Here is a 17,974-nt window from a genome sequence, read left to right on the forward strand (position 1 = left end):
AAATTTGACTTATAAATATTTAGTTCCAAAAGGACATATTTAAGATTTGGAAGGGTAAACTAGCGCCTCCAACCGCATGAGCAGAGCTTAAAAGAAATCAAAGGGGCAAAATGAGAATCAAGCAACAGCTAAATGATGCACAATATATTTATTCTCTTTTCTTTTCTTTTTTGGGTCATGATTTTCATGACCAAACCTTAGCTATTTGCTGATTATGCATGTTTGTGTTCTCTGGCATGCCCGTGGAAGAATGATGGGTGTGAGCAGGGCTGTTTAGAGAGAGACTTTAATGTATGTGGGCCTAACATCAATTTAGAGATGAAATAGAGTTTTTGTAGGTACTTGTGGAATTTTTCTTTTTTTTTTTTTTTTTGAGCCTTGTTTTACTCTTTAAGAACAGGACTCAATTCCACAGTTTAAGTTGGCTGACACGTCTCTCTCAAATTATCTGCAAAGGTCCCAAGACATTTTCGGTTCTCAGTAAAAACCTCTACTGTATGGTTACAAGTCTGATGCCAACATTTTATAGTTTAACTGAAGTGAAGTGGATTACCCATTAAATTGGTATGTTTTTTAGAACCTTCCTTTTAAATCCATGTGATGAAGGTAATGTTTTTTTCACATGGAATCACCAGGCCTTACATTATTTCCAAGTGGCATTCTCAGTATTTTCTCACCAAATGCACTTTATGCTTACTTTATAAGAGTTTACAAATTTTCCAATTTGTCATTAAGCCTCAAGGTAGTTCTTAAATACATGTTTTAAGAAGTGACAATAATAAAAGAAGAATTCCTTAAATTCTTGAAAACTTGGTCCCAAGTGCCATTTAGTGAGGTTAGCTCTATTCTCTATATGCTTAGAGTTTAAGTTTCAAATGGTAGTGTGATATAATTTTAAAAGAAAAAAACACTAATTATAAAAGGGAAAAATCAACCTTTGTTTAAGTTTTTTTGTTCTCATGAAAGAAACTGATATCACAATTATTTAGACAGAAGTTATTTTTAAACATAATTTCATGAATTATGTAGTCTAGATTCAACAACTAAGTTGCTTCTTTTTAATGCTATAGGAGAAATGCTTCTAAGGTCTTAAAAACTCATATCCTTTGTCTAGTCATTTTTTCTTTTAAGTGAAATTTTTATTTTAACTTCAGACTTACAAAAAATGTCGAGATTCCTCAAATGCTAATATTTTACCGTATTTCCACATTTGCATTCCCTCTCTCTGAAAACCGTTTTTTTCTGAACTGAGAGTAGATTATATATATTTGTCCTTATATACTTCAGTGTGCACTTCTTATTTTTCTGAAGACTTTATTTATTTGAGAGAGAGAGAGAGAGCATAAGCAGAGGGAATAGCAGGCAAAGGGAGAGGAAGAAGCAGACTCACCACTGAGCAATGAGCCCACGTGGAACTTGATCCCAGGACCCTGAGATCATGACTTGAGCTGAAGGCAGATGCTTAACCGACTGAGCCACCCAGGCACCCCCAGTGTGTATTTCTTAAAAACAAGGGCATTCTCTTTCATAATCACAGTATAGTTATCCATATCAGAAAATACATAATCATGAAATAAGAGCATCAGATTGTAGACCTTACTCAGATTTCACCAAATTAACCCAACAGTGTTCTTTATAATAAAGTAAAATAAAATAAAATACCGATGCTGTATTGATTTCAGTTGTCATGTCTTTTTTGACTCCTTTTGACTAGAACATTTGCTAGTCCTTGTGTGTTGTGACATACCACTTTTAAAAAGTACAGACCAGCCATTTTGTAGAATTTCTGTCAGTTTGGGTTTGCCTGATGTTTCCTCATGACTAGATTCAAGTTGTGCCGGACTTTTTAAAAAATAGAATTGGGGCTCCTGGGTGGCTCAGTCGTTAAGCATCTGCCTTCGGCTGAGGGTGTGATCCCGGTGTTATGGGATCGAGCCCCGCATCAGGCTCCTCCACTGGGAGCCTGCTTCTTCCTCTCCCACTCCCCCTGCTTGTGTTCCCTCTCTCGCTGGCTGTCTCTCTCTGTCAAATAAATAAATAAAATCTTTAAAAAAAAATAGAATTATATAAGATGTGATTTTACAAACAAATCACATTCCCATTTGTAACTCTGAGAATCAATATAATTATTTAATTGTCATATTTGCATCAAACAGAATACTCATCTCCAGCTTCCCAAAAGAAAAGACACTTGTAGGAGATTTTATATGCATTTCTTAAAGAATAAACTTGGTTTAATTGTTGATCTTATTAGTTTTGATGGTTTATGGAATCACATAGATTGTTTCAGTATTTACTGAGACAACAAATAAAATGTACAAATGTAATAGTGTTGATCTTCTCTTTTCACAGTAACTTCTGAATGCCCACAGAAAGGAAGAAACTTTTTCCTCTCCTTTGAGAAACTCAAATTCTTATCGCAACTCATAAAATCCTTCTTGAAACTGGAAAAAAATGTTGAAGAATTATTGGAAGAAATATTTGTATCACTCAAGACACCCAGAAATATTTCAGGTAACATGCTCTTTTGTTTAAATTTGTAAAGCTGTTCTCTCTGTTTTCACTTCCTGCCACTGAATCTATACTATTATTTGAAAAAAAAAAAAAAAGCATGATAGAATTCTGTAAATAAATGTTAAATATAATACACACCATAAAATTATGTTTTTATCCTTTATCTGTGGCAAATTCCATAATTTTAATTAACAAAGCATTATAAGTCAATTCTGGATAATAATCTTTAGATGGAATCAGATTAATTTTTTTTTTTTTAATTCAGAGAAACACAGCTTGGCTTATGGAAAAAACAAGCATACTGAATGATCTAGTAGTCTTCTTCTGCTACTAGCAGCCAGATGACTTTGCGCAAAATATTTAGTTTCCTTAGACTCCATTTTCTTATCTTCAAAGTGATGGTGCAGGACTAAACTCACTTTCTCTTTGTTTTCTTTTACTGTTACATGTTTCAAATTTCAGTATGTTAGGTAGGACTGTGAGCATTAAATGATATAGTGTATGTATTGAAAAGAATGTCTAATAGGTAACAAACAATCAATAAAGGTGAACTGTTGTAAAAGTAATTCTCATTATATAATATGTTGGTTTAAGTTTTGTTAGTCTTAACGAAGTCCTTCTGAAGAAAGCTATACCATGTATGCTAAAATAATGTTTCTAACATTAAAGGTAGAATTCAAAGGCGTAATAGTTAAAATATGTTCTCTGTATTCATATCTATACTTACAAATATTTTCATCTATATCAGAATGAACTACACAAAGTTCTCTTTTACATGATATCATGTATCATTTTAAGGACAGTAAATAATAGCTTGTGGCTGCATTTGCAAAATAAAGTGAGGGAACCAAATGATTAACTATCAATCAAAATTTCAAAACCTGATTTCTTAGTAAGGAATTACATTTACTTTAATATGTTTACTTTTGTATTTCCTTATTTATTTTGCCTGGGTAAATAATGTTGGAAAAGATACAGGGTTGAAGTTTCTTTTCTATTAAGCATAGCTTATTGGCCTTCTATGTGTCATTAAGTTTAAGCGGCACTACTAAATTATAAAGTAGATCATTTTTTCAAACTTGGAGATAATTTGAAGAAAAATGGAGGTGGGTTTCAGGTTTCTAAAGCTGACAAAAAGTCAAATAGGAAAATAATAAAAATATAAGACAGAATATATGAAAAGTAAAAGACGGAATGGAAAAGTAGATTTAATTAGGAGATAATATGAACCCTAGACAGTCTCCTAGATTAAACTGACTGGGCCGAAGAGAGATCTGAGTAGATAAATTTTTGGTTGACATGTTGGTGCCTCAAGCAGTTGACACTTGGTGTTGCTACTCATTCATCACGGCTGGCTGAGATTTTGCATCTCTCATCCACATCTCCAGCAGATCTTTTCTGAAGTGTGGCTCAAGAAACAGAGCAGCCTATGACACATCTAGACTCCTACCTCTTGGGACTCCTATTGTTTTGGTCCTAGACCAAGCTCTGGAGAAATTAGGTGAATTTTAAGAACTTTATTCCTTTAGAGGCAGCATAGATTCAAAATTAAAGTTGTATTAGAGAAATATTATAAAGATACAAAACTCAAATGGCCATCAATTGAAGCAAAGGTTTGATATACTGATTTTGGAAAAAGAAGAAAAAGAAAAAGCTGGTTCAACTCATTTAGATTAAGGTCAAGCAATGTTGAGACTTGCAAATGCTGTCTATTTGAGGGAAATAGTTACCATTCTTGAATAAGATCAATGGAGAAAATATATAATTATGCTACAATATACTGCCTTACCTGAATTTGTCATTATATAAGCAGCATGGCAGATAAAAGTAACTTCAACTTCACATTAATAAGAATGTATTATAGAAATACAGTTGTGGGTTATTGAGCAATGTACGTGGAAGGAATTTTAAAGGACAGGTGTAAGAAATGTCTTAAGTACTAGACCTTCCCCGTGTGATATCTGTGTTCTTCATTGTTGAAATTCATATTTTTTTATAACAAAGCTAAGATTGATTTAATCTGACATAACTTTATATAAATGTCTCCCTTCAAAGAATGATCTTGAGGGAAATTGTCAGGAAAAACCTAAATGTTTTATTCAGTGTAGCCAACTTAATGAATTCTTATCAAAAGCATTGGTTTCTTAAATCAGGAAGGAAAAGATTCCTTGAAACGGATGATTAAAGAAACCAAATGCATCTTAAGTTATCCTGATAGTTAATGTTTTGCTTGGAAATCTTGTGTGGGAGGAAATAAGAGAAAAAAAGATCAAGTCATTTGGTTTCCTGTGTATTTCTTTTGATTGGAGCATATTTTGCTAATAAAGATCTTGGACAGAGTCGCCTACTATGTCCATGTAACCAAAACAATGTGATGAAAATGAGGGCTTTTTTTTTCTTATTGTCCAGATGTTTTAAAAATATCCAGGTGCTTAACATCACATAGAGAAAATATAAAGATGATTAACTAAATATTTTACTTTTTACTTTGATGTTTACTATTATATTGTCAATTTAGCTAAATTGGCAAGTGCCCTTAGTAATTTGAATATGATGCAATAGATTCTGTAGAGACATAAGAAGTATTTTCAGAGAAAGAAAGATATATAGTTATAATATTTATTTACTTTTTTTTTTTTTTTTGGTCATGACTTGATGGTTTTCTATTTTGGTCATTTCAGGAAATGATAGGACATTATTTGGCTGTTATGGTGCCTTATGGTATTTCTTTTAGGTGATCATATCTTCTGGAGTGGCCTCAGGTTTGATTTATGGAGCACTTCTAATGCTCCTTTGGAATACAGTTGTTCTTCGGGCAGTTCCTCAAATTTTCCAAAGGTGGCATCTGAGATTTATCTAAACCAGGAGGTTTCTTGGCCCTCATTTTTCTTTAGCCCCAGCAATGACAAAGAGCAATGGCTGCTTCAATTGGATGTAAGAAGAACACTTAGGGTTTGTCTCAGAAGAATCAAAGATTTCAGATCTTCTGAAAGATTGTTTGTACTCTTAGGGGGTCTTAAGAGGGGTCAAATGGCTTCTAAGAGTTCCTTAGCTAGATGGTTAAGGGATTGTATTAGGGAGGCGTATGTAGTTAAGGTAAAGAGGCTCCTAGGGTTTGTAAAGCTCATTACACTAGGACTTTAGCTGTTTCTTGGGCAGAGAGGTCGAAGGCTTCCACATTGGAAATTTGCAAGGTGGCCACCTGGGCTTCTCTTCATACTTTTTCATAGTATTATCTCTTGGATGTAGTCTCTTCCACAGATTCAGCTTTTGGTGGGAGGTTGCTTGTAAGCCAGAAAAGAACAGTGAAGAAAAGAAAGACTTGTAGTTCCCACTTAGAGCTGCCAACAAGGCAAGTTGCTTTGTAGTGCACACAATGGGAGCCTATGAAGACCAATTTGGGTGTGAAAGTGGATGTCACAGGGAAGTACTGCCAACCTCTACTCTCTATGAAAGAAAGCGGCAGTGTGGAAACTAACCAGAAATGTAAAATGAACCACAGAGAACTCTTTAGGGGGAGAGTGTTTAGCAGCTGGCATTCCTGTGACCCTCTGCTCTCTACTGAGGTCCTTAATCTGGGCATGCTCTTAAGGAAACCACTGTTGACTGCATACAAATAAGTGTGTTTTAGAGTGATGAGCCAAACATGGGCTACTTCACCAGACAATGCTAATAAGTGTATAGAGTTTTCAATATATATTTAAATAGATGAAATAATTTGTCACGTGTTCACAGAGCTCATTAAGTTTGACAGTGCCAAATTTTGATATTGACCATTTTGAATTCCAAATAAATACAAAAATACCACAATTCATTAAAACCACAAGATACTTATTAGTCTAGAACCAATCTTACTAATAGTGTCTTAAAATGATCCCTTTTGCTCTATATATAGGATCAGATTTTTAATTTTTTTTTAATTTGGGGGGAAAGATTATATTCATAACTGCTTGATAATTCATTTTCTATTAGAATTGCTCACTGGCAAAAGAAGTCTTGGGAAGCTTATCTTTTTTTTCTTTTCTTATTTATCTTGAAAATAGGCAAATGGTTTGTACAAACATCAAAGCATGTTACTTTGAGTGAATAAGCATAATGTATTTGGAAGTGAAATGATAAATATAATTAACTTTTTTTTCTGAGTCTTAAACTATAGCTGCACAACGGCAGATACTTATTTCCAGAAATAGATCTGCAAAGCCCATAGTTTGAACTAGTGTTATTTTTCTAGAGTTAAATATCTTTTTAAATTAGCTGATTTTATGAGCTCTCTGTAGAAAAGATGACATTAAGAGTCTAAGCACTGTCCCTTCATATCATTAACAAATTGATCTTTATTACTTTTTCTTCTTTAAAATTTGTTTTGAATAGTAGTCGATCCGTATAGTAAAACTTTGAACAAGACGGAAGAGTATATAGTGAAAATTGAGTCTTTTTCCACTCCAGTTGTCTAGTTTTCCTTTCCAGAGACAACTACTTTTTTATATATCCCCAAGTTTAAATAACATGAAATCTTGTCATACAATGCATTCTTTTTTATTGACAGTTATATAGAAAGATCTCATTCTTTCTAATAGGTGAATAATTTTCCAATGGCACATGTACCATAATTTAACCTGTTACTCATTGACGAACATTTAGGGTTCTGTTTCCCTCTTCATTTGCTACCACAAACAATGATACAGCATATTTCCTTGAACTTTGTCTTCGTGCACATGCATATCTGGACAGTTAATTTCTAAAGTGAATTTGCCAAGTGAAAAGATAAGTTAGTTAAGAGGATGAAAAGACAAGCCATAGGCTGAGAAAAATATTTGCAAAACACATATCTGATAAAGGACTTGTATCCAAAATATACAAAGAACACTTAAAATTTAACAAGAAAATAGCAACAAAAACTCAATTAAAAAATGAGGAAAAGATCTGAACAGACTCCTTACCAAAGAAGATATACAGATGGCAAATAAGCATATGAAAAGATGCTCAACATCATATGTCATCAGGGAAATGCAAAGCAAAACAAAGGGATACCACTGCACACTTGTTGGAATGGCTAAAATCTGAAACACTAACAACACTAAATTCTTAAAAGGATGTGAAGCAACAGGAACTCTCAGTCATTGCTGATGGGAATGTAAAATAGTATAGCCTCTCAAGAAGATGATGTCATTGTATCTTACAAGCTAAATACTGTCTTATATTATCCAGTAATCACACTCTCAGGTATTTACACAAATGAGTGGAAAACTTATGTTCACATAAAAACCAACACATGAATGTTTACAGCAGCTTTATTCATAATTGCCAAAACTTAGAATCAACCAAGATGTCCTTCAGTGGATGAATAGATAAATAAATTGTGGTGCATCCAGACAGTAAAATATTATTCAGTGATAAAAATAAATGAGATACCAAGCTACAAAAATACATGGAGGAATCTTAAATGCATACTGCTAAATGAAAGAATCCAATCTGAAAAGACTATATACTATATGATTCGAATTAAGTGACATTCTGGAAAAAGCAAAAGTATAGAGACAGTAAAAAGATCAGTAGTTGCCAAGGGAAGGGAAGAGGGGGAAAGAGGTGAATAGATGGAGCACAGGAGATTTCTAGAGCAGTGAAATAATTTCGTATGAAACAGTAATGGTGGATGCATGTAATTATGCACTTGGCAAAACCCACAGAATGCACAACACAAAGAATGAATCCTTAATTTCAAAATGAATTAAAGACCTAAATGTGAGACCTGAAACCATAAAAATCCTAGAACGGAGCATAGGCAGTAATTTCTCTGACATCAGTCCTAGCAACATTTTTCTAGACACGTCTCCTGAGGCAAGGGAAACAAAAGCGAAAATAAACTATTGGGACTATATCAAAATAAAAACTTCTGCACAGTGAAGGAAACAATCAACAAAACTAAAAAGCAACCTGGGAGAAGATATTTGAAAATGACATATCGAGTAAAGGGTTAGTATCCAAAATATAAAGAACTTATAAAACTCAACACCCAAAAAATAAATAATCCAATTAAAAAATGGACAGAAGACGTGAATAGACATTCTCCCAAAGAAGACGTCCACATGGCCAACAGACACATGAAAAGATGCTCAATGTCACTCATCATCAGGGAAATATAAATCAAAACTATAATGAGATATCACCTCATACCTGTCAGAATGGCTAAAATAAAAAACACGAGAAACAACAAGTTTTGGTGAGGATGTGGAGAAAAAGGAAACCTTTTGCACTATTGATGGGAATGCAAATTGGTGCAGCCGCTCTGGAAAACAGTATGGAGTTTCCTCAGAAAGTTAGAAATAGAACTACTCTACAACCCAGTAATCAAACTACTGGGGATTTACCCCAAAAATACAAAACCATTAATTCAAAGGGATACATGCAGTCCTATGTTTATAGCGGCATCATCCACAATAGCAAATTACGGCAGCAACCCAAGTGTCCATTGATTGACAAATGGATAAAGAAGATGTGAGATAGATAACGGAATATTCTTCAGCCATAAAAAGAATGAAATCTTGCCATTTGCAGTAACATGGGTGGAGCTAGAGACTATAATCCTAAATGAAATAAGTCAGTCAGAGAAAGACAAATACCATATGATTTCATTCATGTGGAATTGAAGAAACAAACAAAAAGAACAAGCAAAAGAAAAAGAGGGAGACAAACCAAGAAATAGACTCTTAACTCTAAGAAAACAAACTGATAGTTACCAGAAGGAAGGTGGGTGGGGGGAATGGGGGAAACGGCTGATGGGGATTAAAGAGTGTACTTGTCCTGATGAGCGCTGAATGATGTATGGAATTGTTGAGTTGCTATTTTGTACACCTGAAACTAATGTAACACTGCATGTTAACTGTACTGGAATTAAAATAAAAGCTTAATAAAAAATGAATCCTAACGTAAACTATGCACTTTAGGTAATAGTAATCAATATTGGTTCCTCAATTGTAAAAAGTATGCCACACCAGAGGCACCTAGATGGTTCAGTCAGTTAAGTGTCTGACTCTAGATCTCAGCTTAGGTCTTGATCTCAGGGTCATGAGTTCAAGCCCCACAGTGGGCTCCTCACTGGGCGTGGAGCCTACTTTAAAAACATATACACATAAATATACCCCACACCAATGAAAGATGTTAACAATAGGGGACCTGAGGGCATTGAGAGAGGGAGTGAGTATATGGAAACTCTGTACTTTCTGCTCAATTTTTCTGTAAGCATAAAATTTTCTAAAACATAAAGTCTATTAATTAAAAAAAAAGTATGGACATTTTGAGAGAGTGCCAACCGTTTGTCACATCTATTTTAACTGCTAATGATATTTTTGTTATGCAGAATTTTTTTATGCAGAATTACGTTATGGCTTCTGCATTTTGTGTCCTTCTGAAAAATCTTCTCTACTGAGATCTTTTAAAAAAAAATTCCATATTTTCTTTTAATGGCCTTATAGTTTCATTTTTCTTTACTTTAAAATCTTTCATTAATCTGTATTTTATTTCAATATTAGAATTAATTATTTATAGTACCATTTTTATTAAAGACATAGTAAAATGCAAGCCATAGAGAAAGCATTTTAGGGGCGCCTGGGTGGCTTAATTGGTTAAGTGTCTGCCTTCAGCCCTGGTCAGTATCCTACGGTCCTGGGATCAAGCCCCGCATTGGGCTCCCCGCTCCTTGGGGAGCCTGCTTCTCCCTCTCCCTCTGCCTGCTGCTCGCTCCTGCTCCTTGTGCTCTCTCCCCTCTCCTTCCCCCCATCAAATAAATAAATAAATAAATAAATAAATAAATAAATAAATAAATAAAATCTTTAAAAAAGAGAGAGAGAGAAGGCATTTTAGGTTAAATGGTATAACACTGATCTAAAACCCTCTCTATGTTGTGGTGCATGTTGACAAATGAAGCAGGCTTCCTAAAGTGCAGTCCATAGGCCGTTGGGGTTCATGAATGCACTGTGCAGGAGGGCCCGGGAATCATGTGTGCGTGAGGGTGTGAGTGTGTGTGTGTGCACACCTACCATGCAATCATATTGTGCATTTTGGATGGAGTATTCTGTTGCTTTAATCAAGTTCTCAGAAGTGTTCGCAAATCCAGAATGGTTAAGAACATTGGAGTTGAGGAAAACTTTTCCTCACAATACATAAACTCCGATAAAATTTCTAAAAAGGATACTATTGCTTACCAAATGGAGTATTTACCTTTCTAGAGAATGCTTTCGTAAATTGTACTACTTAGGAATCACTCATGATTATGCTCATAGCCACATTTAGAAAAACAAAAACCAAAAATCCCACACATCTTCTAGATGATTGTATCAGTCGGAAGTCCCACTGATAAGAATCAGTAAGATTTTGAACCTTGTTTGCTCAGGACGTAAGCAGAAACTGATTCTTAAGATTCTAAAATTTAAAAAAATGCATCAAAAGTGTGTAATTGATCATCACATATCAAGTCTAAGCAAAAACAAAAGGTAAATGCTAACTCATTCATTTCAAATTAAACTATAATTAGTAGAACCCTACTGGAAAGTTGGAAAGATTTCTTTTTGTCATATTTTTTAAATTACATTTTCGTAGCTCTATTTTTTCCCCATGGAAAAGACTTTCTTGATTCTAACAGACAAAGGTGAGGAAATACTTCCATTTTAAAAGATAAAGATCATTTCTTATCCCAGGGTTTGTGTTTTTCTGATGGGTTATTGATATACTTATTAACAGCGTAATGTTTCCTGATGTGCTGATGTTTACCCGTGTGCTTTTGTTCTTCCTCATTTCGAGAAAGGAAGTATTAATGTGCTAAGAAACACCACCATTTCTTAAATGCATCATTCTTAAGTTTAGAATTTAAATTTTTAAATGAACAAGGAAATTAATGTTGCTCTCTAATCCTACGTTATCAACATGAAAATGTATTGATGACAAGGGATCTATACTTTACAGATTATATATGCATGTATATCAAATATGAATATAAATAGCTTATAAATGTCATCAAGTTGTATGTATGGAATGGTGCTCTATATATTTTGATCCTGTAGTTACTGTAATGGTGACATCACCCTACGTCTCGTTGACTGTATTCTCTGCATCTTGATATATGTGTATGTTGTCTGTACTAGGGACAGAGCTTTCCTACCTAATTAATTTTAACCTGAGTCTATTAATTCCATCTGCTGTGCTTTGTTTTTCTTAATGTATGTTTGTGTGTTTTCTTTTCTCTTGCATAGGAATTTTGGATCCAACCAGTCACGAAGTCGTAATAGAGAAACCTAGAGCAAATGAAACCAGAGTTCCTTCGGAGCAATTGCTATTGGTGAAAGAGGTGAATGAGGAAAAAAGGGTGCTATTTTTTACTCATATATAACAGCATCATATGTCTGTAAATCCATTATGAATCAAAATATCTTGAGTTGTTTTTTTTTTTTTTTCAAAGATTTTATTTATTTTTTCGACAGAGATAGAGACGGCCAGCGAGAGAGGGAACACAAGCAGGGGGAGTGGGAGAGGAAGAAGCAGGCTCATAGCGGAGGAGCCTGATGTGGGGCTCGATCCCAGAACGCCGGGATCACGCCCTGAGCCGAAGGCAGACGCTTAACCGCTGTGCCACCCAGGAGCCCCAAAATGTCTTGAGTTTTATCCTTTGCCACTAAAGAAAAAATTCCTGGTTGAAAATTAGCTTATAAGTTTTGGCGAAAATTGACTTTAGTTGGGACCCTGCTCTTATGCACATAAGTGCCCTGCAGGAAGTAGGGCACTGCAAGGGAAGCAATCTTTGTTTTTAACGAACAGCTTGAACTGCTCTGTTATTTTAGAGTGCCCGCCTCCGCCTGTTTGCTGTCCCATCCTTGACTACTCTTCTGCTCCGTTTTATGTTGTAGAGAACTACACCCTCCAGGCTTCTTGCTTTCTGGCTTCTGGGGAGTTTGCGCCCATGGAAGGCAGTGAAGGTAGACTGGAGGGTGGAGAGAGAGAAACCAGAGGACTTTGTCCCCTCTCTGTGTTTCAGGAAACATCTCTGGTGGTAGGGGTGACTCTGCCATCTCCTCCAGGGACCCTGCTCTCCACACACAGCTCCACCTGTCAGGTCTGCCTTACCTTTAACTCACACTGGTGGCCCCAGCAACTACACTCCCACATACAGTCCCTTTTCTTGTTCCTCCAGCCCTAGAAGCGGCAGTGGCTTCCGACTCTGTGAATATCTGTCTTGCTTCATATCTCATGTTCGGCTCCTCAAAATTCCATCACTTCAGTAACTAACGCCCTCCAATAAAATTCTTCCTTTTGAAATACCTAGTGTGGTTTCTGTTTTCTGAATGGATCTTGACGGATATAGCAGGTAAACATTTTAAAGGGCAAAAAACGGGCACCCGTGTGGCTCCTTTGGTTAAGTGTCTGCTTTCGGCTCAGGTCATGATTCCAGTGTCCTGGGATCAAATGACGCTTCAGACTCCTTGCTGACCGGGGAGCCTGCTTCTCCCTCTGCCTCCTCTGCTCCCCGTGCTTGTGCTCTCTCACTCTCTCTGTCAAATAAATAAATAAAATCTTTAAAAAGAAATAAAAAATAAAAGGGCAACCCCCACCCCCAGAGTTTTAACAGAGTTTCAATTCAGAAAGGAAGGGAAATAATAAGGAAAATGGAAAGTTATATATTATGCCTTAGCCAAAATCAGCATATGTATTAAGAAATTAGCTTTAGGTAATAGGAGAAGGTATCTGTTCTGTGCACAGGAGAGAAAGCCACATTATTTCCTCTTTCTTCTTGGATCAACTAGTAAACATTTTCTATTCTAACTAGATGTGTGTGGTGTCCCACATCAGATGGGAAGAGTAGAAGTAGGCAAATAGTATTTCATGAAAAGAACCTTCTAGGAGTTGATTTGAATAGTAAAAATTTCCAGTTTTCTTTTTAAGAGCAGCTCTTAATGTGCTTGGTTTTCTGTATTTTGAAAAGAGAATTCAGATGGGTCAAGATATTGTAATCACATATAAATTACCATGGGCAAAGGTAATCATCATTGCACAAAATACAGTATTGTCACTGTAGTCATGGCATTAATGGCAATTTTCACCAGAACATATTTCCTTGAATGAATGAATGAATGAATGAATGAATGAATGGTTTTAATGAGTAGACATGCCCTGGTGGGGAGAACAAGAAGCAGAGTTTTGTTGTTGTTTTTAATTTTCATGGAAGTAACTTCCTTTTTACATTTCTCTCATAAATGGGTCCCAAGCAAGTACTATTAGAGCAGAGAACAATACCTGTGACCCTTCTGAAGTTTCACTTAAAAGAAAGGAGATTGTATGAGCTAAGTAATCTCAATTATTGACTAATTTTAGGCAAAAATAAGATGAGAAATGTTTCTTCAGGCCCCATGATGTTAAAGGTCCAAATATCCTTTAGAAAGAGAAGTTAAATTACAATATAATTTCATACGAAATGAAAATGAGAGCCACTTTTTTTATTTTAAATTTTGATTTTAGATTTGATTATTGATTATAGTCATGGAATTATATGGAATTTTAGCTCTAGAAGATGAATCATCCTTATTACTTTGTACAGTATATACAGAAAGCACTAAATAAATGCTGACTAGGATGTATGTATAGGAAAAGTAAACTAATGATCATAGACTGAGAGAAGTTTTGACTGAGAGAAACCAGAAATCACCCAAGTCAGCTCTTTTACTTTTCTAACCAAAGAACTGAGAGCCAGAAAAATAGGTAATTCAATCAGGTATATTGAGCCTAGGGTCTTCTGAAGTTGGGTAAGTGAATTATTACAGTAAGCAAGATTACACTGAAACAGGGAAAATTTAATGCTAAGCCTGGGTTCACCGACTACCCATAATTTTTTAGACTTAAGAGAACATTAGAGGACTTGGGGATAATATACATTCATAATTATACTGAGCCCAGACCCCAAGAAAAAAGAAGACAAAACACAACCAGCCCATTTACTGCATCCTCTCCCACTCCCCCAACACAGAGCAATGCAAATAATTTTAATTCCTCATTTCTTGGAGCAAAAGTAGTGAAGAAACTGAATAAAATCCTAAAGAAGTAAAACTCTAGAAAGCTGCTGTGATGTAATCTCTCTGAGAAATTTCTTGTTGCTCTTTTTTGGCTTGTCTGGATTTCTGAGAGTGAAAAAGAAATAAAAGGTTGAATATTAAACCCGGTCTTAGGTTGCAATACTTGTTAACAATAAACTATAAAAAAGACTATAAAAATCTAATTTAGGCTTTATTAAATATATTGAATTTAAAGGTTGCTTTATGTGATAAACAGCAAATGTAACTTTTAACTCTCATAAAGATAGTGTTATTGAACTATATTTAAAAGATTAAATTTTGAAAAAAGTTTTTGATTAAATCTACTGATGAATTAAAATGAAATGCCAGTATATTACTCTGTGTAAAGAATACACATGTTTTTGTATATTGCTTTATTCACTGGGTAATATTTTTCAGGTTGTAAGAATGGTTTTTGCCATTTATCAAAGAATACCTATATTCAAATGCTGAAAGAAAGTAATAATTTTATATCTATAACAATATGAACACTTGTTGCTGAGTTAAGATTAATATGACTTCATATAAATTTATATTTCAGGCTACTTTACTAGATTTTGCTTGGCGAAGTGCATTTAAAGAAGTGTCTCTTCCCATGGCACGTTGTATAACAACAGCAACTGAAGATTTTTCCACAAAAATTCTCCAACAGGAACTGAATGAAAGGTCTTTGGCTGTAACCTGTGCTATGAACCTTGTAAACGTGCAGCAAGTTTGGCAAGACAGTCATTTGGTTCCTGAGGAGGATCAACCAAAGAAAATTGCAAAGGCAAGTGTCAAATGAAATCCTTTCAAACTGTCGACGCCATAATGAGATTTTTTTTTTTTTTTTTTTTTAAATATAAGACATTGCAGGGCTCCTGGGTGGCTCAGTCGGTTGAGCATCCGACTCTTGGTTTCGGCTCAGGTCATGATCTCATGGATCATGGGATCAAGTGCTGCGAGGGGCTCCGCACTCAGCAGGGAGTCTGCTTGAAGATTCTCTCCTTCTGCCCCTCCCCCACTTGTATTCACTGTCTCTCCCTCTCTCTTAAATAAATAAAATAAATCTTTAAAAAAATAAATATAAGACATTGCAAAGGGAATCTATGGAACATCTTGGCAAATACTTGGTATTTATCCCAATACCAGATTGCTTCTCTGGTGTCCACGGGCCACAACCACTGTTAGCAAAAAAGACTGAAACCTGTGGACAACTTGTTGCTCTGTGAGTCTGAGGCCCCTAAAGCAGAGGCTTCTGTGACGTCATAGGGAGATGGGAAAACTACTTGTTTGAGCTATACCTTTGAATGATTTCGGGGGAAATTTAGGTTGAAGGACTTACTGTCTTTTATTGCTCTAGGCAGCCTCTAAATCTTTATTTACACGCTAATATACATTCTATTCCGCTAGTGTCCGTCCTGCATCTTTATGTGCCTTGAGAGCCACAGATCACACTGAGAAAATAGGAAGTAATTACTCAAATAAATAAATACAGTTACTCAGTATTAAGCCCACAATGAGTTCAGCAACTTAGGACTGGAATGTTTTTAAAAGAGCATTCTTGGGGCGCCTGGGTGGCTCAGTTGATTGTCTGCCTTCAGTTCAGGGCATGATCCCAGGGCCCTGAGATCGAGCATACATGGGGCTCCCTGCTCAGCACGGAGTCGGCTTCTCCTCCTCCATCTGCCTCTCCTCCAGCTCATGCTCTCTGTCTCTCAAATAAATAAAATCTTAAAAAAAAAAACAAAGAGGGGCACCTGGGTGGCTCAGTCGTTAAGTGTCTGCCCTCGGCTCATGTCATGATGCCAGTGTCCTGGGATCGAGCCCCCACGCTGGGCTCCCTGCTCAGCGGGGAGTCTGCTTCCCACCCTCCAGCTGCCCCCTGCTTGTGTTCCCTCTCTGGCTATCTCTCCTCTGTCAAATAAATAAATAAAATCTTAAAAAAAAAAAAAAAGAGCATTCTTGAAGATGACCTACTTATTTGGCTACTGCCATCCTGAGTTTCCACAACATTCCCCTGGGAACACTGTTGGCAAACTGGGAGTGCAAGCAAGTTTTGCCTTCCCATCCCCCATACTTCCTTCGCCATTAAGAAAGAGTAGATTCATAATAACGACTGAAAAGCCAGGCACATCACTTCTGAAAGTTGCTGACTCCTTACCAATAAGAAGAGGCCATGTGGTTGTTTCTGATACTTCTAGATTATTTAAATTAAATCGATAGACCTTATGTATAGGTGGTGATTAATAAGAAGATACTTAATGAAAATTCAGCAAAAAAATTAGAATAAGTTAAAAATAATGCAGTCACATTAACATCAAGATTAATATCAACAATACATGTTTTTCAAGTTCTATTAACTACAAATAAAGTATTGTCATGTAAAGCTACTTCATGAGTTTTTCATAATGTCTGGAAAGCTTAAGGTTGGAAGGTTATATAGAGAGAAGCATCCTTTTGCTATTTCCTTACTTGACATAAAACATTTAACTTTCTACAAGAAACTGAGAAACTGATTATTATAACGTTGTGTCATTATATTTATGTTTGATGCCAAATTCATTATTGAGGAATTTGGCTCCCCTGTGCATAAATTACACGCTGTCAGAGTACAAATAACCCAGTGCTACGTTTATTTCTCCCTAGTTTTGTTCTGACATCATGGAAAAACTTGACACAATGCTTCCACTGGCTCTTGCATGCAGAGATGATTCTCTCCAGGAAATTAGAGCAAACTTTGTGGAGGCCTGTTGTGAAGTGGCTACAGCTGTCCTGGCGAGACTGCAAGAGAGAGTCAAGGAGTTTCCTTCCAAAGCACCCCTGACAAACTTACACACGTTGCTCTCCACGGCGGTCTATGTCTTCCAGCATTTTGCGCAGTATGATAATTTGATGAAAGAAAATACTAAGAAGTGAGTGTCATTTACATTAAGTTGATAGCCATGCTTAAAGGAACGTGTAATCTTTGGATATCACTGGAGTGAAATTTTGATGATAATATTCGAGAAGGAGAAAATGATAATGAACATGGTGAATTATGTTCATTTGTCTTAACTTGAACGTGTCAAAAAGGTGGAGCGTGGGATCGATTAAACCAGATACATAGATTAGGAAGAAAGACAGCTAGTCTTTCTAAAGGCTTATTCCAGAGAGAAACCCATACATTTTCCATATTCTGATCTGGAGCACCCATTTTCTGCGTGCTGTTTATGACCTGACCAAACAGACCCTCTCCATTTTGTAAGGCACCCTACACTGATGACCCTGGAAGAGAAAACTAAGCTTGTTTTTGACTGTTGTATACATAGTTGTGAAATAGGCACTTCTTTCTTTTGTTTCTAAGCAAACAGGATGTTAGGACTACTTAGAAAATAAATGCATTTTCC

At 35.8% G+C, this 17,974-nt stretch overlaps 1 protein-coding gene across 3 annotated transcripts in view; it reads left to right on the forward strand.

The window, feature by feature from the left end:
* Positions 1–17,974, forward strand: part of KIAA0825 (KIAA0825 ortholog) — a 375,816-nt gene that overhangs the window by 90,855 nt on the left and 266,987 nt on the right. For all 3 annotated transcript variants that reach the window (XM_045796269.2, XM_045796272.2, XM_045796273.2), the window contains 4 exons: positions 2,353–2,514; positions 11,760–11,854; positions 15,148–15,375; positions 17,235–17,500. In XM_045796269.2, coding sequence (XP_045652225.2) covers positions 2,353–2,514; positions 11,760–11,854; positions 15,148–15,375; positions 17,235–17,500 — 751 coding nt within the window. The remainder of the gene's footprint in view (positions 1–2,352; positions 2,515–11,759; positions 11,855–15,147; positions 15,376–17,234; positions 17,501–17,974) is intronic.

The sequence above is a fragment of the Ursus americanus genome, chromosome 5 (genome assembly GCF_024610735.1).
Source record: "Ursus americanus isolate L20-20 chromosome 5, mUrsAme1.1.p, whole genome shotgun sequence".
Taxonomy (NCBI): domain Eukaryota; kingdom Metazoa; phylum Chordata; class Mammalia; order Carnivora; family Ursidae; genus Ursus; species Ursus americanus.